This window comes from Bombina bombina, chromosome 12, assembly GCF_027579735.1.
Source record: "Bombina bombina isolate aBomBom1 chromosome 12, aBomBom1.pri, whole genome shotgun sequence".
Taxonomy (NCBI): domain Eukaryota; kingdom Metazoa; phylum Chordata; class Amphibia; order Anura; family Bombinatoridae; genus Bombina; species Bombina bombina.
This window is the reverse complement of record NC_069510.1, coordinates 85,086,669-85,107,359: the sequence shown is the minus strand read 5'-3', so window position 1 is coordinate 85,107,359 and position 20,691 is coordinate 85,086,669. Positions and strand designations below refer to the sequence as shown.

The 20,691-nt window shown below is 39.1% G+C and overlaps 1 protein-coding gene across 4 annotated transcripts in view; it reads right to left on the bottom strand.

The window, feature by feature from the left end:
- Positions 1 to 355: 355 nt before the first annotated feature.
- The window catches only part of FLNA (filamin A), a 186,389-nt gene continuing 166,053 nt past the window's right edge, over positions 356 to 20,691 (bottom strand). For all 4 annotated transcript variants that reach the window (XM_053695964.1, XM_053695961.1, XM_053695963.1 and 1 more), the window contains 4 exons: positions 17,404 to 17,580; positions 17,006 to 17,224; positions 15,249 to 15,452; positions 356 to 1,474 (listed from right to left, as the gene is read on the bottom strand). In XM_053695964.1, the coding sequence (XP_053551939.1) occupies positions 1,287 to 1,474; positions 15,249 to 15,452; positions 17,006 to 17,224; positions 17,404 to 17,580 (788 nt within the window). In that variant the 3' untranslated portion in view covers positions 356 to 1,286. The remainder of the gene's footprint in view (positions 1,475 to 15,248; positions 15,453 to 17,005; positions 17,225 to 17,403; positions 17,581 to 20,691) is intronic.

Below are 20,691 nucleotides of genomic sequence, written 5' to 3'. Positions count from 1 at the left end.
TCACATGTAGCGTTGTAGATGAGGATTTAGCAATATAATTGTGGGGAAAAAAATTTATTGTAGGCTCAGCAAAGCATAGAGAAAGTTAAAAAAGGTAATTGAATGAGAAAGAGGGTGAGAATAAACAATTGGGGTAGTAGTTTGTGTAAGTAAGGTTGTGCCAGATGTGAAAAAAAAATGTCTAAGGGAGTGAGAGCAAGAACGTTCTACTTATTATAAAAACATACAAAACTATATAACTACCAGTCATGATCACAGTTCTACAAGAAACAAAAAAAAACCCAGACAAACCTTTAAAATTCATGCAATAAACCAGACATCTTCATCGGTACGTCAAAGAACAGACAGACTCGGGTAGAAGTAAAAGCATTATTTTATTTTGTTATCATTAAGAGCCAGATACTGTAGTTGTGCACAAAATACATCTTTAGAAAAATTAAGACTAGGTTTGGTTAACTGGAAGCAGAATGGTGGTCATAGCCTTTGGTTGATAAAACCAAACATCCCAAAGTACTTCAGAAAAACCATACCTCAAGACAAAACAACATTAAAAACATACTTTTTTACTGGGGAGAAGGAAGAGGGAGTAGCCCAACTTCTCAGAGTAAATTAGTCTACCTCTTTGCTTTTATATACCAAGAAAATGTTCCTTTTAACGAGCCAACAAGAGCGTTTTGAAATGTTGAGTGTGAAATCTCCGTTACTTGTCCGCATTATGCTCAGATGAAAAAAGTATGGCATTGCAAGATCAAATTCTGAAGACCACAGAGTCACTCTTGTTACCAAAATATAAAAATAGACCAAGGGTAAATATCTATTAAAAAAATACTAATAGTCCTTACAATTTGTTTGGCTTTACAAGCCTCCCTTTTGCCTCCCCTTACAACTGAGCATATGTCTAATTCTATACAAAATTTGTAGTAAGGTTTGTAAACTAATGTAAACAAATTTGTGGGGCATGACTAAAGAATTAGTATATAAAGTCATGTTCCACATAGAGTAAGGGGTAGATCTGGACCCGCTTGACATTAAACAACTGTCTCCAAAACTAATTCGGAATAAAAAAAAAAGTGCCTAATTCAGAGCAGTGCTGCAGACAATCCCACCAGGGTCTGTACCCATTCAAAATGGTCTCCTTTAATGTCAAAGGATTCAACATTACATTGAATAAATGTGATCAGCTATGTCACCAAATGGTAAGCGGACCTCAATCACAAGAAGCTGGAAGGACAACTGTACAAAGACAAAAAAACAGATGGAGGTTAAGGACACAAAGTAGTGAATGTCTAAGGCACAGAAACGTGGTAGGGGCTGCCAGGAATGTGCTCATCTCCCCACTTAACCACCAGAATGTATTCTCCCTTGTCTTTCAAGAGGTAAGTAACATTGTATAGACGATTCCCAAGGTGTTTCACAACAATCTCTTCACATGGTGTCTTTGGTCCATGGACTCCAACAAGCAGCATATTGTTACCTGGATGGTGGGGAAAGGAGCGAAAGAATGAGTAAACAAAAAAATTCAGCTGTTTGTGTTTTTATTTAAAAAAAAAGTGAGACAAACAAAACAGTGCTTACATGTTGTGAGTGTTAAAGGGCCATAAGTGTCTTAAACAATGTATGCTTGCGGATAGCCCTTTATTTTGCGGTGGTGAGAATACATGATCCATTAGTCATGGAAATTGCTCTTCCCTACCAGGAGGAGGCAAAGATTACCAAACCCCAGGAACTCTACAAAATCCCCTCCCACCTCACCAGTACCTCAGTCTAAATTATAGTCAAGCACAAAGGAGGAAAAGTAATAAGAGCCAACAAAATAGGAGCAGGGGTAATAAAGATGTACCGAAAAAAAGGAAACAACCAACCCAGAAAAATAAAGGGTAGGGTCTCTTCGACAAACCATCATTAAAAAAAAAAAAGAATTATCAGGTAAGAATAAATTAAGTTCTTTCATACAGGTGGTGAGAGTCTATGATCCTTACTCCTGGGAATTAATACCAAAGCTGTCGAGTCTACTCATTAACAGAAGAGGGAGGAGTCTAAAATAAAGTTAAAAAAAGTACACACACAAGCCATCTGTGGAGTCTGACCTGCCTCCAAGAAAATTATATAAATCAAAAGCTTCATCCAGTTAGTCAAAGAAAAAGCCAAAGTTCTCAGAACTTCATAGAACCAGCAAAAGGAACCAACTAAAAGTTTGCCTGAAAACTTTAGTAGTGTCAACACTACAAAGCTAACAAAAACATGGAGACATACATACAATGTTACCTTATCCTAAAGAAAGATGAGGAACACAGTAGAAACAGATTAAAACAAAAATATATATCTTTCAGAAAGAAGTTTAATATCCTCCTGATAAATAGAATAAAAAAAAACCCTTAAAGGGACACTGAACCCACATTTTTTCTTTTGCGATTCAGATAGAGCATGACATTTTAAGCAACTTTCTAATTTACTCCTATTATCAAATTTTCTTTATTCTCTTAGAATCTTTATTTGAAATGCAAGAATGTAAGTTTAGATGCCGGCCCATTTTAGGTGAACAACCTGGGTGGTCCTTGCTGATTGGTGGATAAATTAACCCACCAATAAAAAAAGTGCTGTCCAGAGTCCTGAACCAAGAAAAAAAAGCTTAGATACCTTCTTTTCAAATAAAGATAGCAAGGGAACGAAGAAAAATAGGAGTAAATTAGAAAGTTGCTTAAAATTGCATGCTCTGAATCACAAAAGAAAAAAATTTGGGTTCAGTGTCCCTTTAAGGCCAGGCCTAAACCATGAATGACAAAGATTAGCAATCTTTTTACGGAACACCACTAAACAGTGTTAACGGACCCTTCAAAAAGAAATGGCAGATAAACCCTTATGCAAACTATCCTATAAAAATGGCAAGAAATCTGGAAATACGAATAAAGTTTTATTCTCTCTTGGTATTAGTTTTTGAACAACAAGAAATAAAGGTCTTCCAGGCCTTTAAACACAATTCCCCTAGTCACATACTTACAAGCCTATGTAAAACTCAACTGGAAAAAAAATAGTTCAAAGTGTTTCTGATTTTTATCTCCATGCCATTAAACCAAGAGAACAAGAATCTTGATAGAAAGAACCTTAACACAGGCCTGGATACAAAAGAAGCAGCCAAGGAGAGAAACTGGATAACAGAACCAGATCTGCATAGAAAAAAAAAAATCTTGGCAAAGACGAGGAGGTGAAAAAAGAAAAAAAGAAAAAAAAAAAAAATATATAGTCTAGCCAGAATGACCACTGCACTACCAGAGCATAACAAACCGTTCAAAGATTTCAGGATCTTACACAGTACCTGGGAAAATGGAGATTCAACCAGGAAGCCATCAGAACTCTATGGGCAACCCCAAAGATCTATTATATAAAAGAACAACCAGATGAAGACCACTCTACCAGACAGAAGAACTGAAGACAGGGGGGGGGGGGGGGGACAGACATGAACAGCAGAAATCAGAATGCAACAAGCTTCTGCATAGGAAAGAAATAGATACTATCCAAATAACTAGGGAACTGTAAGTGCCCCCCTATTAATAGACATAAGCTACAGATTGAACTGTCTAATCTGAAACAGAGAAAATTCCCTTACAATAGAAGTCAACTGAAGGCCCCTGAATATTGCAGATTTAGAAACAAGTATCCTCGCCTACTAACAAAACCAAACTTATGCCTTTTGAGACCCCCAGATGCCCCCCCATCCTGACCAAAAAAAAAAATACATTAGATAAGACCACCCCTACATAAAGAACCAAAAGCTCCTCTAAGACAGACAGACTTGTTCTGGAATGAAAAGGAGTCCTCTGACAACTGAGATAGGTCCCTGTATCATTTGATAAAGATACAAAGCTGAAGAGGACTCATGGGAGCAAACAGAATAACAACCAATGACAAAAACAGACTGACACCTCCATGCAAAAAGCAACTGAAGGAGAGAATGGGGGGGGGGGACAAAACAAAAAAAGAAAAAAAAGGACCTAACTAGCAGAGCAAAGATAGTTAAAGATGGGGTTTCCCTAAGTCAGTCTCAGAAACTGAATCTATAAAATCCCAGAAAAGAACCAGTTCATGTTGAAGAAAGTCTGTAGGAGGGATATACTGCTAAATGAATAGTTGGAACTTAAACAAAGATATCATCCAAACCAGAAAACGCTGCAATACCCTGAAAACTGATTAGATAAGGGTATTCTAAACATTAGAGAATATTCTCAGAAAAACAGAAAAGTCCAACAAAACAAATTTTAGAAAGTGATGATGTCCCTAGAAACATTATGGAAAGCATCCTTAAAACCTATTGACATAAACTAACCTCACAAAAAAAGTCTAAAATGGTTCCCAATTTGAAATTAGGAACTTGAGAAACTTGTTCTAGATCAGAATAGATCTGAAAGTTCCTTTCTACTTCTGGAACAATGAAAGTTCCTTTCTAATTCTGGAACAATGAATAGGTTGGAGTTCCTATCTACCTGATCCAACAGTTTCTAAACAGAAAAAACCTCCCTTGGGATACTGAAACCTACTCAATATCCTTGAGACTATAATAATTCAAGGAACTTGAACAAACTAAAACCAAACTTCCTGAAAAAGGAGTAACGTACCCCCTTTCAAAGCCTCTATAAAGGGCTGCACCTAGATGTAAACTTGGAACAGGCCTACGCAGTTTAAGATCTTATCCCCAATTCAACTAATGGGCACTGACCCTGTCAGCATTCCCCAAAGGAAATTGACCTGGTATCTAGCTTTGCTGTCTTGCAAGCAGAGGGTAGTGTTCAAACCCAGTAAAAGCCACTGAAACAAAGCAAAAACCATTCTATTTCCAGACAGAGCAAGAACAGATACTAGGCAGAAAAGATTTCTGAACCCTGTTCATGAAAGGGACAAAAATCTGAGCTTAAAGGGATACCGAGCCCAATTTTTCTTTCATGATTTAGATAGAGCATGACATTTTAAGCAACTTTCTAGTTTACTCCTATTATCAATTTCTCTTTGTTCTCTTGCTATCTTTATTTTAAAAGCAGGAATGCAAATCTTAGCAGCCAGCCCATTTTAGGTTCAGCACCATGGATAGTGCTTGCTTATTGGAGGATTACATTTACCCACCAACAAGCAAGCATAACCCAGGTTCTTAACCAAAAATGGGCTGGCTCATATGCATCACATTCCTGCTTTTTAAATAAAGCTAGTGAGAGAATGAAGAAAAAAAAATCATAATAGGAATAAATTAGAAAGTTGCTGAAAATTGCATGCTCTATCTGAATCATGAAAGAAAAAAAAATTGGGTTTAGTGTCCCTTTAAAATACCCTTGGATTACTAGTCCTGAGAAAGAAGAGCTCCTTAAAACCCAGACAATAGACATAATGGAAATCCAAACTAGAACCAAAAAACAAAACAAAAATTATGATACAAAAGCCCCTATTTAACAAAGGTCTTGTGGACCTGATCCAACAGTGTGGATCAGGTCCACAAGACCTCGCTGAATGCGGACAGCAATACGCTCTCCGTATTCAGCATTCCACCAGCAGCTCACAAGAGCTGCTGGTGCAACGCCGCCCTCTGCTGACTCGCGGCCAATCGGCCACCAGCAGGGAGGTGTCAATCAACCCGATCGTACTCGATTGGGTTGAATTGTGGAGATTCCTGTCCGCCTGCTCAGAGCAGGCAGACAGGGTTATGGAGCAGCGGTCTTTGTGTGCCAGAACCACAGGCCATCAAGCTCCGTTCGGACCTTGATAGATAGGCCCCATAGTCTGGAATTAGTCATGTCAGCAGACAAGAGTAATTATAATGCACTTCTAGAAAAAAACAGCTAAAGAAATACTCTAGCATTGAGTGACAAAAGAAAAAAAACTTTTGCACATTTAAAAATCATAAGATGTTTAAAAAGTCACTGGCAGAATCAAAAGAAAACTGTCCAGAAAGACCAAGATCAAACAGCCACATCAGAAGATAATTACTAGACTAAAAACGTAACTTGCTTGCAACTAGGCCCTACTAAGGAAGGAAATAAACTTCCTATCTAAAAGGAACTATATAAGGAAGAACTTTCTTCCAAAGGAATGCTAGAACATATAGTCAGAGTAAAAATGGCCTCAGCCAGTTTGAGACTAGATTCCAAAAAGCTCAATAATAGAAGCCTGAAAACTGATACAAACTTAAATATCATGAATAGAATGAACACAGCCCAATTTCTGGATATAACCTCAAACTACAAAAAGGGACAAGAAACCCACCAAGGGATTAAAGAGCATACAACCAACATTTAACTGTTCTGTCCCCATCTACTCTAGGATAATGCAACCTTTAAAGTAAGAAAGCAAAAATCTTAATGAATATGCAAAAAAAAAAAAAAAAAAAAAAAAATTTAAAAATGGATGTCCATAAAATTATCAGACTAAGACTTAATCAACAAATAAAAAAAAAACAAACAAAAATAAAACTCACTAACGTGTCACAAATGTAAGCGCTTGAAAAAAAAAATGCAATTAAAAATAAACACTTTAAAAATGGAAATATCAAATAAACTTTCCCAAGGGGGGGGAGAATTTTTTTTTTTTTTTTTTAGTATTAACCCAAATGCACTCTGCTTTTGTGTTTCAGCTCTGGCCTTTGCTAATGGAGGAAACCAGTAGGAAGCAGAGTAAGTGGAATAAGAGCATCAACAAACCAAAATGCGGAGGCAAAGGAAAAGTCACTGCGACCCCCATGGAAAGGCTTGTGACTAAATTCACACTGGTGAAATATGTCACATCCAAAACTACAAGTACATTCCTCTGACAAACACTGTACTCTGAGGGGAAACTGGCTTCAACTCAATCTGAGAACTACTTTGAAAAACGAAGATGTGCATTGGATTCTACAACCACCTCCAGTGGATGCAAAGACAAGACTGAGGTACTGGTCAGGTGGGAGGGGTTTTATAGAGTTCTTGGGGTCTGTGAAGCTTCAGCTCCTACTAGTGGTTGGGAAGAGTAATTCCCAGGAGTAATAGACAATGTACTCTCACCACCTGTATGAAAGAAACTACCTGCTCTAACGAATTAGAACATGTAATTTGTTGACTATCTGGCCAACATGCAATTACTGTGGAAGTACTGCTCTGGACCCACGCAGCACTACGCTTAGATATGCAACTAGCGCTGCTGATTGGGTTAGTGGCTCTTCCTTTATTCCATCTAACGTCAATGGCTACAAAGTTTAAACCTGTGTGTTACCAACTTCAAAAGGGTCATATGGGGGGGAGCCCTATTTCAGTAGAGCATGTCTTTTTAATCATAATTTGGTCAATTTTGGGGCATATTAGAGTACTTTTTTTATCAATATAATGGCCCTTTAATTCAGTTAATCATGTAATTACTAGCGACCCTGAGATGCTGTTTTTATCTTTTTGTGGTGATTAAATACAGTAGTAGAATTGCATAATCCATAAAAAACGGAATTATGCTTACCTGATATATTTATTTCTTTTTTGACGCGATGAGTCCACGGATCATCTTAATTAGTAAAGGGATATTCACCTCCTGGTCAGCAGGAGGCGGCAAAGAGCACCACAGCAGCACTGTTAAATAGCTCCTCCCCTCCCACTCCAGTCATTCGATCAAAGTTAAGGAGAGACAGGAAAAGCCAAGGGGCAGGTGTCTTAAGTTTATAATAACCAACAAACTGTCTTACAAGAACAGGACGGGCCGTGGACTCATTGTGTCAAAAAAAAAAAAAAGGAAAAAGAAAATTTATGCTTACCTAATAAATTTTATTTCTTTTTTGACACGATTAGTCCACGGATCATCTTAATTACTAATGTGATCCAATTCCCAAGCTACAGTACACAGATGATACAGGAGGGACAAGACAGGGCAACTAAACGGAAGGCACCACTGCTTGAAGAACCTTTCTCCCAAAAGCAGCCTCAGCAGAGGAAAAAAGTGTCAAATTTGCAGAATTTTGAAAGTGTGCAGAGAGGACCAATTTGCAGCCTTGCAAATCTGTTCGAATGCCCATGAGGAAGCAACAGCCCTCGTGGAATGAGCCATAACCTTCTCGGGAGGCTGCTGTTCAGCAGTATCATATGCAAAACGTATGATACTCTTTAACCAAAAAGAAAGTAGTCGTAGCTTTCCGTCACAAAGAAGAAGACTGACGAAAGTCCTTAGTCGTCTGCAGGTAAAACTTTAAAGCACGGACCACATCCAAATTGTGCAGAAGTCATTCCTTCTGAGAAGGATTAGGACATAGAGGAACAACAATCTCCTGATTAATGTTCCGATCAGAAACAACCTTAGGAAGAAATCCTAATTTTGTACGTAAAACCACCTTATCTGAATGGAAAATAAAGGTAAGGCGACTCATACTGCAATACAGAGAGCTCTGATACTCTGAGAAGAAGAAATAGCAACAAGAAATAAAACTTTCCAAGATAACTTAATATTAAAGGAATGCATAGGCTCAAACGGAGCCCCTTGAAGAACTTTGAGAACTAAATTTAGACTCCATGGAGGAGTAACTGGTTTGAACACAGGCCTGATCCTGACCAAGGCCTGACAAAATTATTGTACATCTGGGACATCTGCCAGACGTTTGTGTAACAAAATAGATAAGGCCGAGATTTGACCCTTTAGGGAACTAGTCGATAAACCCTTCTCCAAACCTTCTTGGAGAAAAGCCAAAATTCTAGGAATCCCAACTACTCCATGAGTAGCCCTTGGATTCACACCAATAGAGCTATTTATACCAAATCTTATAGTAAATCCTTCTAGTTACAGGCTTACGAGCCTGAATCATGATCTCTATGACCGAGTCAGAAAACCCCTGCTTGGATAAAATTAAGCATTCAATCTCCAAGCAGTCAGCTTCAGAGAAACTAGATTTGGGTGACGGGCCCTTGAATCAGAAGGTCCTTCCTCAACCGAAGTCTCCAAGGCGGCAGAGATGACATCTCCACCAGATATGCATACCAAATCCTGAGAGGCCAGGCCGGTGCTATGAGGATCACTGAAGACCTCTCCTGTTTGATTCGAGCAATTACCCGAGGAAGAGCAAACAAAGGAAATAGGTATGCTAGACTGAAGTTCCAAGGAACCGCCAGAGCATCTATTAATTCAGCCTGGGGGTCCCTGGACTTTGACCCGTTTCTTGGAAGCTTGGCATTCTGTTGAGATGCCATGAGATCCAACTCCCCCGGATGAAAGGTCTGCCTGCTCAAAAAATCCGCCTCCTAGTTGTCCACCCCTGGAATGTGGATCGCCGACAGGCAACAAGAGTGGGCCTCCGCCCACTGGATTATTTTGGTTACCTCTGTCATTGCTAAGGAACTCCTCGATCCTCCCTGATGATTGATATAAGCGACTGAAGTTATGTTGTCCGACTGGAACCTGATAAACTGGACCGTGGCTAACTGAGGCAAGGCCAGGAGAGCATTGTAGATCGCTCTCCGTTCCAGAATGTTTATAGGAAGAATAGACTGACTGAGTCCAAATTCCCTGAGCCTTTAGGGAGCCCCAGACTGCTACCCTCCCCAGAAAGCTGGCGTCGGTTGTCACAATCACCCAAGATGGTCTGCGAAAGCAAGTTCCCTGGGAGAGATGATCCAGAGAACCACCATTGAAGAGAGTCCCTTGTCTCCTGAGTTATTAGAGGAGACAAGTCTGCATAGTCTCCGTTCCATTGTCTAAGCATGCTTACCTACAGAGGTCTGAGGTGGAACAGAGCAAATGGGATGAGGTCCATTGCCGCTACCATCAGCTCGATTATCTCCATACACTGAGCCACTGACTGCCAGAAAGTAGACTGAAGGACTAGGCAAGTATCGATAATCTTTGATTTCCTGACCTCTGTCAGAAAAAATCTTCATCGACAGGGTGTCTATTATTGTTCCCAAGAAGGTGACCCTTGTGTCTGGAACTAGGGAACTCTTTTCCAAATTTACCTTCCACCCGTGAGTTCTCAGGAAAGATAACACTGTGTGTGGGATCTTGCCTGCTGAAAAGATGGCGCCTGGACTAAAATGTCGTCCAAATAAGGCGCCACCCCAATGCCCCGAGACCAAAGGACCGCCAACAGAGACCCCAGAACCTTTGTGAAAATTCTGGGAGCAATGGCCAGCCTGAAAGTAAGAGCCACAAACTGGAAGTGCTTGTCCTGTAGGGGTGCCTAAAATAATCGATTCTGCGATGCATCGCGATGCAGCCTGTTAACGATGCTGCATCGATGCAGTGCAGATCAGAATCGATTCAGGGGTGACATTATCGCGCAACGTCACGTGACCCCGCCTCTCTCACATAGCAGACGAGCCGACAGCATTTGTGTCAGGATTAATCTTGTTACAGCCCCCAGCTACACCACATCAGGACTTGCTGTGCACTCTGCGCAGATATCTGACCCAGAGAGCATTACCAATAGACCTCCTCTCACACAAATGTTCCGGTCAGGAATTTTTATGACACCTATCCTAAAGAGCCGACAGCAGCCTCATGTAAACAGTGAATCTTTTCTTGTATTATAGATTCACTGTTTACTGTTGCGGTCTCTGCTGCATGTTTCCTCTCAGTCAGACCCCTAGCCCAAAGGAGCATTTAAGGGTTGCTATTAGATACAGTAAGTCAAAAGTTTTACAGCAACCCTCAAATGCTCGTTTGGGCTAGGGATCTGACAGAGGAAACATGCAGCAGAGACCGCAACAGTAAACAGTGAATCTATAATACAAGAAAAGATTCACTGTTTACATGAGGCTGCTGTCGGCTCTTTAGGATAGGTGTCATAAAAATTCCTGACCGGAACATTTGTGTGAGAGGAGGTCTATTGGTAATGCTCTCTGGGTCAGGTTTCAGATGTCTGCATGTACTCCGTGAGAATGTTTCAGTGAGTACACTGCTGCTGGTTTTCCTTTGTAAAATAAATCTACACATACATATCTGTGCATATTGTAGCATTATGTTTATAAGTGCTCTTCCATCTTACACAGTTGTTTAAAAGATTATTATATATACACACACACTATATATATATATATATATATATATATATATATATATATATATATATATATATATATACATACATAGTGTGTGTATGTATAGATCTCTCTCTCTCTCTCTCTCTCTCTCTATATATATATATATATATATATATATACACACACACACACACTATATATATATATATAAATGTGTGTATGTGTATATATATATATATATATATATATATATATATAAGAGTGTGTGTGTATATATATATATATATATATATAAAATATGGAATAGAACAAGATCATGAAAATCATAGGCAGTAATCGTGATGCATCGCGATGCATCGTAGAATCGAATCGTATCGAATCGTTACGATGATAATCGTAATCGAATCGTGAGACAAGTGAAGATGCGCAGCTCTATTGTCCTGGAAGGCAAACCTTAGGAATCTATGATGATCCCTGTTAATCTGAACATGTAGGGACGCGTCCTTTATATCCATAGTTGTCATAATTAAGGGAAGAATGGAACAAATAGTTTCCATCTTGAAGGACAGAACCCTTAGAAATTTGTTTAGACTCTTGAGGTCTAAAATTGGTCTGAAGGTTCCCTCCTTTTTGGGAAAAACAGATTGGAATAAAAACCCTGACCCTGCTCCAGTGCTGGAACAGGAACAATCCTCCCAGGGCAGAGAGGTCTTATGCAATGTAAGAACGCCTCCGTCTGGTTTGCAGATAACCTTGAAAGTAGAAACCTGCCTCTGAGAGGAAAACTTTTGAACTCTAGTTTGTATCCCTGGGACACAATCTCTATTGCCCAGGGTTCCTGAACATCCTGAACCCAAACCCGAGCGAAGGAGGAAAGTCTGCCCCCTACAAGATCCGGTCCCAGATCAGGGGCATGCCCTTCATGCTGTCTTTGATTCAATAGTAGGCTTCTTGGACTGCTTTCCCTTAGTCCAAGACTGGTTAGGTTTCCATGCAGGTTTAGATTGTTCCTGCTTAGAGGAGGAAGAGGAAGAATTTCCCTTGAAGTTTCGAAAGAAACAAAAATTACTCTATCCTTTGTTTCTCTTATCTTGTGGAAGAAAATGACCCTTACCTCCTGTGATATCAGAGATAATTTCCGTTAGGCCAGGTCCAAACAAGGTCTTCCCCTTGTAAGGAATAGCCAGAAGCTTAGACTTGGAAGACACATCTGCAGACCAAGGTTTCAACCATAAAGCTCTGCAGGCTAGAACAGAGAAACCTGAAATCTTAGCTCCCAGTTTAATAATTCGAAGGGAAGCATCCGTAATAAAGGCATTGGCAAGCTTCAGAGCCTTTAACCTGTCCTGGATCTATTCCAAAGAAGTCTCAGTCCTGAGAGAGACAGTGCATCAAACCAATAGGCCGCTGTGCTAGTGACGGTAGCAATGCACGTAGATGGTAGCCATTGCAGACCCTGGTGAACATAAAAAGGGAATGCCTGGTCTCTCCCATTCCTAAGTAATAATCTCTGAAGCTCTTTGGAACTGGAAATAGGTCTAAGTAAGAAGGAACCTTAAAGTATCTGTCCAATTTACTAGACTTCTCAGGGATAACCACAACTGTGGAGTCAGTCATCCAAAGTAACCAAAACCTCCCTAAGCAATAGGTGGAGGTGTTCTAGTTTAAATCTAAAAGTTACAACCTCTGAATCCGTCAGAGGTAAAGCACTTTCTGAATCTGAGATTTCCCCCTCAGATACTACAGCAGTACCCTCTTCGTCTTCTTGGAGGGTACCTCCGAAATTGCAACAATTGAATCAGAACTTACTAAATGTCTGGTTTTCCTCTTACGCTTGCTCTGCCACATTGGGAAAGCAGACAATGCATGCTGTGTCTCTTAAAGTAACTCCAGCGGGCGCTAGAGCAGAAGTGCAGGGAACTGCTTGTGTGGGAGGTAATTTGGGACGCTTGGGGAGAAAGCTGTGTCAAACTTTGACTCTCGTCAGACTCCTAGACAGCATCCACTTTTGAAGAATTTTGCTCAGAAAAAATATTTTCCCTGTAAGCTAAAGTCCTCTCAATACATGAGGGACAGAAAGGGACAGGTGGTTCCACATTAACATCCAAACATAAGGAGCAAGTGACATCCTATAAGGCGCTTGATCCATGCTGTTCACTATATATATGAATTAAAACCTCCAAATGAATAAAAAAAAAATTACAGAAAAAAAAAACGTTACTGTGCCTTTAAATTTATACTGGTAACTTACCCAGCTATGTCAAAAACTATATATGAATTAAAGACTTAAAAGGAATAAAAAAATCTACTGAAAAAAATGCTACTGTGCCTTTAAACTTAAACCGGTAACTTTTTTACCCAGCTATGCCATATAATATTTGTACTTAGACACCCATACACCTCAGCAACTCTGCTGAGGCGCCTGTCAACCGGATTTACTATCTCCTCTTTTGCAGAAATGGATTGATCCGTTCTCAGAGACACCATCCTGAACAAAAAAACAAACAAAAAAAACTAGAACCGCTTGCTTATATGTAAAAAACCATGCGGTTCTAGTGGAAACGCTCTTCAGTTGTCTGTCAAGGACGATGCGTCTCAATCTATGCAGATACAGGAAGCGCCCAAACGCGATAGCCCCGCCCATTGTGGGCATTACTGAATCTATGTCTCCCAACCGGTTTATTTACTTATGAATCGTTGGGAAAATTAAAAACCACCTGAAATTTTTCAAAATGAGCTTAACTCCCAGCCCCAGTGCTTGCAGTTATGGCTGTTTAAGCTCTCTTTATATAGAGTATTTTATGTCCCAAACCTAAAGAGTCCCTGTCAATTGAGCCTTATGTTTATTGATTAATAGTGCCCACTGATATTTTTCCTTGTCCCCAGAATAAAAAGGCAGCACTTACCTTATATCTGCCTGACAGCCAAGGCAGCTCACAGGCTTGAGAGGTCCTATCCCTCATATCGACCTGTGGGAGAAATAAAAGTCTGAGTAAATCTACCTCAGGCTATAGAAGATAGGATGCTGCCCTAATATGGGAGGCGCAGTGAGAATTATGTCCCACAAGTTCCCATTGGTTTAAAGCCACCAAAGCCCTACTGAAGAGACTGATATGGACTACGGCTACACCCCAGGACAAAGCAGCACAATCTTGCACTACTTTAAAAATAATAAAAACTCTTGATTGAAGAAACTATACTAACACCTCACTTTACCACTTCCTATCACTAACGTAGGCAAAGAGAATGACTGGGGTGGGAGGGAGGGGAGGAGCTATTTAACAGCTCTGCTGTGGTGCTCTTTGCCGCCTCCTGCTGACCAGGTGAATATCCTATTAGTAATTAAGATGATCCGTGGACTCATCGTTTCTTAAAAAAAAAAAAAAAGAAAGAGACTATGCAATAGCAAATTGTTAGGAAATCTAATTTAAAATTCAGACTAAATTCAAACTTAACCCCCCCCCGCATTATGTAACAGCCAATCACAATACACGTTTATACTGAGTTCTTGCACATGCTCAGAAGGGGCTTGTGCGTCAAAGTGTGCATATAAAGATTGTGCACATTTTAAACATGGAAGAGAATTGGAAATTACATGAAAATTTAATTTTTGATGTTGGTGTGCCTTTAAAACACACAGCATCTCAGGGTCACTATTGATAAAACTGCAAGTCTTTTTCAAAGCTTTAAAATGGTTCTTTAAGACATAAAGAACTTAATGACCAAATAGAAAAAAAGCTATACTTTGAATGTATTTTGAAATTAAAAATCTAAAAAGGGACAGTATACTTAAAAAGGTTTGTTTAAAAAGATAATCCCTTTAGTACCCATTCCCCAGTTTTGCATAACTTATAATATACTTTTTACCTCTGATTACCTTATATCTAAAGCCATTGCAGACTGCCCCCTTATCTCAGAGCCATTTAAAAACTTGCATTTCAGCCAATTAGTGCCGAGTCAAATAACTCCACAGGAGTGAGCACAATGTTAGTTATATGGCACATGAACTAGCACTGTCTAGCCATGAAAGCTAATAAAATGCACTGAAATAAAAGGCAGCCTTCAAGGGCTTAGAAATTAGAATATGAGTCTATCTAGGTTTAGCCTTCAACAAAGAATACCAAGAAAAGAAAGCAAATTTGATAAAATTACATTGGAAAGTGCTTTAAAATGACATGCTCTATCTGAATCATGAAAGATTTTGACTAGACTGTCCCTTTAATAAAATATTTTCCCTTATTTTTCAAGCAAGATGGTGTGCAAAAATGGCAACATTTCTATTTCACTTACCAGCTTTGCTGCAATCCACAGTGAATGAGTTTTTCTGCCCTACAAAGCCTTTATTGAGCCCAAGCCCTTTGGCCACCACTTTACTAGCATCGGACGACACTCTAGGAGATGCTGCCTGTTGTATCAATGCCTCTTGTTTTACAGCAGAACCAACAAAGACAGAAGATGACTCATGTAAGCTGTGGCTGGTCACCAGACGAGGACCTTTATAATAAAAAAAATAAAGGTTTTAAATGATACAGATTTATACATAAGAAATATCTTCATGCAAAGGACATTCATATCTGTTGGGTAATGCCTAACTGTAGAAAACTGAAGTTCTATAGTCACATATATGTAAGATACTCCTGTTCCTCCAAAAACAACCTTCTCCTTAGGACTTAAAGTGATGGCAATTCAGAGCGAAAAAAAAAAAAAAAAAAGTGCTTAACTCCCTAGTTCTGTGCCACGGCTCCTCACTAAATTCAACGCCTCTGACCGCCCACGGCACAGCACTCTTCTCATTGAGGCAACATTTCCACCTCTAAAACATTAGCTGTGCTAGTCATCTGACCGTGTTCTGTAGGCTAGAACAGCTATTTGTTAAGAGGTGGAAAAGTCACCTATTAGTAGAGTGTTGTGCCGTGAGTGGCCAGTTGCTGACTTTAGCGAGGAGCCGTGGTTCGGAAATGATAAGTTTAGCACTTTTGATGGCAAATGCTAGCTTTTTTTAAACCCTCAGATTCATCATCACTTTAATATTTTATTTTTTTATCCATAATTAAATACACCCATATACCTGCACACCTGTGCGAGCAGTAACAGTTCTGATTTATATTCCTTTATATTCCTGGCGCCAATTAGGGTTGTCACCTTAGCCATCTTTTCCTGGACACTTATGAGTTACATAGGCTGCAGGAACGAACATGAATTGTGTTTCTGGACAGCTCTATCCATATTCCTTCCTGCAGCCTGTGTAACTCATAAGTGTCTAGGGAAACATGGCTGAGGTGGCAACTATAACCAATACTAGGTACAACCATTATTTTTGTTCTAAGCTACTCATTTCCCCTCACTTTCGTCAGCACATTTTCCCTAGCTAAAAGTAAAAAATAAATAAATCTATTGATCCAGGAATACATCTATTACAATGCTCCAAATAATGGACAAACTAAAAATTCTGGAAAACTTCTATGCAAGGTCCTGAAAAGGGTAATCTGCTTCCACCTAACTCCATGAACAAATGGGCCGTTTGATCAAATACAGTGAATCATGTCCGCCCGACATTGCTAAATGCCAACAGCATTTATCATTGCACAAGCATTTCACAAGAAATGCTTGTGCAATGCAGCCCCATGCAAATTTGCGGCCAATCGTCTTCTAGCAGGGGGTGTCAATCATCCCGATAGTATCTGATCAAGATGATTGCAGTCCGCCACACGAGTTAAGGAGCAGCTGCTTCTTAAATCCGCTTGATGAATGTGCCCCAAAGTGTCTTCCTTATTATATATTACATTTGCTGAAGTTATATTTGTGTTTTTCTTCAAATCAGACTGACTTCCTGGGAACGTTTGTATACAAGATATTAGATTCTTGTTATATCCCGGACAATTCATTTTAATACTTATTTTATTTTTTATTATATCAAAATATACTTAAACCAACAAGTTCTGAACAACAACTCTTCCTAGGATCCAGCTTTAATAAATCAATGTATATTTTTACACAAAGTATTTAGTCTAATATAAACAGATGTTGGGTACATTACATTTACTCACCGGTAACCTTTGCTTTAAATGGACTTCCCACAATATGATAGGGGCCTCCATATTTGATAGATATTAAATAGCTCCCTGGGGCCATTGGTGTGTAAGTGACCTTGTAACCCTCTGAGCATTCCTGACAATCCATTTTAACCTTTGATGGACCATCAATTGTAACCGTAAGGGCTCCAGGTCCAGCATTTGTGGTATTTACAATAAATTCTGCGGCAGTGCCTGTGAAGAGATGATGTTAGTACACGCTTAGCACAAACAAAAACCACAAAAAAAAAAAGTGCATAAATAAGCATGACACTAACAGTTCATATCTAGGAAGCATTAGAGAATATATAGTGTAGAATCCACTGTTGACATACTCAAGGTAATCCAATCTAGATATTTTGAAATCAGCTTACCAGTAGTTCCACCTTGTAACCCATCGCCATACGCTGATACCATCCCAGGGTCACCAGCTTGCCCTGGCTCCCCGACACGAATTTTAAAAGGACTGCCAGGAATGTGAGAGCCGTTGAATTTGACATCAATGAGGTAAAGACCATTCTCACGGGGAATGAAACGAACAGCATATTTATCTGTAAAATGAATACAGTCAGAACCCACTGAATGCACCACAGTAAATACCATGTTGGACGTATGATCGTGCATACTGCTTGGATCCTTTAAAGGGATAAGAAACCCAAAATATTTACTCATTATTTAGATAGAACATACAATTTTAATCAACTTTCCAATTTACTCCTATTCATTTTTCTTCTCTTGGTATCTTTATTTGAAAAAGGAATGTAAGCTTTGGAGCCGGCCCATTTTTGGTTTAGAACCTGAGTAGCACTTGCCGATTAGTGGCTAAATGTAGCCACCAATCAGCAACTTCGACACCCTGGGTGCTGAACCAAAAATGGGCCGGCTCCAAAGCTTACATTCCTTTTTCAAATAAAGATACCAAGAGAAGAAAAATGAATAGGAGTAAATTAGGAAGTTTGTTAAAAATTGCATGCTCTAGTTGAATCATAAAAGATAAATGTATGTTTTATATCCCTTTAAAGTGTCATAAAAACAAACATGTTTTTCATTGTTTAGGTAGAGCACGCAATTTTAAACAACTTTCTAGTTTACATATCAAATGTGCTTTGTATCTCTTGGTACCCTTTGTTGAAAAGCATACCTAGGTAGGCTTAGGAGCAGCAATACACTATTGGGAGCTACCTTCTGATTGGTAGCTGCAAATATGTCTTGCTCACCTGAAATCTTCAGCTAACTCCCAGTAGTGCATTTCTGCTCCTTCAAACGATACCAAGAGAATGAAGCAAATTTGATAAAAGTAAATTGGAAAATTTAGGGGTTTTTGTGCCTTTAAAGACCAATTTATAGACAAATGATTTAGGCAAATTATACTGAAAACAAACATCTATTTCACTTGCCTATTTGTGAAAAACATAAATTAAAAAAAAAGCACTAGGTTAACCACACACTAGATACAGGCTTATAGGAAATGTGAAAATGTCAACAAGTCCCATATGACGAAAGCACCAACTTTGGAGGTACGCATTGGTCAGGTGCCCACACATTGGTTAAACATGTCATTAATATGGCAGCAGGCCAAACCGTATAAAATAAAGGTGACGTGTGCCACTTGCTGCTGGGAATCGGAAGCACCGAAGAGCTGCAATATCACTACGAGTGTGATAATATGTATGTCAGTAACTTGCTAAACTTGAGGTCACAGGTAAGGATGGGCGAAAGTTAAAATTAGTTTTTTTCCCGAATGTTTGTACAAGACTAACATTTGTTTAATGTAATAGTATTTTTAATGCTTTCTTTACATTTAACATTCAATTCAAATTTTTCTAATTCGATTCCAAAAATTTTAATCTATATTTGTAATAGTATTTCTAAATATGTAATATTTAAATTATACAATATTCGAAATCTAAAACATTCAAATGGATATTTTTATCTATTTAATTAACTCCCTGTCACATGAAACTATTTAACTTCATAATTAGATCGAATATCCACATTCAAAATTTCGAATGTAACATTTGATTTACCAAATACTATTCAGAACATTCAAAAACCAGAAACATTCAATTACCAAATTTTAAATTGTTTAAACTAATGTCCCTAAAGATATTTTAGTTAAATGCCTTCAAACAAATTCTCACCCCTGCAGTACTCACCCTGTGTTCCTTACTATCCTAGATTGTTAGTTTCCTGGGAATAGGGCCCCACCTCCTGTTCCTCACTATCCTAGATTGTTAGTTTCCTGGGAATAGGGCCCCACCTCCTGTTCCTCACTATCCTAGATTGTTAGTTTCCTGGGAATAGGGCCCCACCTCCTGTTCCTCACTATCCTAGATTGTTAGTTTCCTGGGAATAGGGCCCCACCTCCTGTTCCTCACTATCCTAGATTGTTAGTTTCCTGGGAATAGGGCCCCACCTCCTGTTCCTCACTATCCTAGATTGTTAGTTTCCTGGGAATAGGGCCCCACCTCCTGTTCCTCACTATCCTAGATTGTTAGTTTCCTGGGAATAGGGCCCCACCTCCTGTTCCTCACTATCCTAGATTGTTAGTTTCCTGGGAATAGGGCCCCACCTCCTGTTCCTCACTATCCTAGATTGTTAGTTTCCTGGGAATAGGGCCCCACCTCCTGTTCCTCACTATCCTAGATTGTTAGTTTCCTGGGAATAGGGCCCCACCTCCTGTTCCTCACTATCCTAGATTGTTAGTTTCCTGGGAATAGGGCCCTCAATATCTCCTGCACTTGTTTGATACAAACTTTTAAGACGAGACACAATTTGACATTGTTTAAAACAAATTGTACCCATGGACAGCGCGGCGGTATAGGTTGTTTTGATTATTTATTAAAGCGCCAACAACTCAAGCCTGTTAAAAAGGGACACGGAACGCAACATTTTTCTTTTGTGATTCAGATAGAGCATGCAATTTTTAACAACTTTCTAATTTACTCCTATTAATTTTTCTTGGTTCCCTTGCTATCATATGAAAAATAAGGCATCTAAGCAATTTTTTGGTTCAGACACTAGAAAGCATTTGTTTATTGGTGGGTGAATTTATACACCAATCAGCAACAACCCAGGTTGTTCACCAAAATTGGACCGGCATCTAAATTTACATTCTTGCATTTCAAATAAAGGTACCAAGAGAATGAAGAAAAATAGGAATAAATTAGAAAGTTGCTTAAAATTGCCTCTATCTGAATCACGAAAGAAAAAATTGGGTTCAGTGTCCCTTTAAGGAAAGCCTCCTTTTTAATTACTTAATATTAAAAATAAAAAACAGGACGTGAAACTTTTTTCATAACGCTACTATATTCTTGACGCTTGCCTAGATTTTGTAAAAAGAACCTCAATTTTTTTTCCCCAAAGGACTTTGTACAGTTAACAGATCCAAATAAAGATGCCAGAGAAACGGCGTCTTTGAAAACTGGCCACTTTCCACAGCTGTGAGAATGTCAAAGCTTTAGGGTGAGGAGTAAATTGTTCTGAAACAAGACAAAGCAAATTCTGAAACCAATTTACTAAAACCATAAATGGAATTTTTGTAGAAGTTCTATCTCCATGGAATTTGCTCTGCAGATGTAGTTTTCTCCCAATTGCATTCCTCGCTGCAGATTTTTTTTGGAGAATCTGGCTCCATAACATATTTGCTAGCTCCTTCGTTT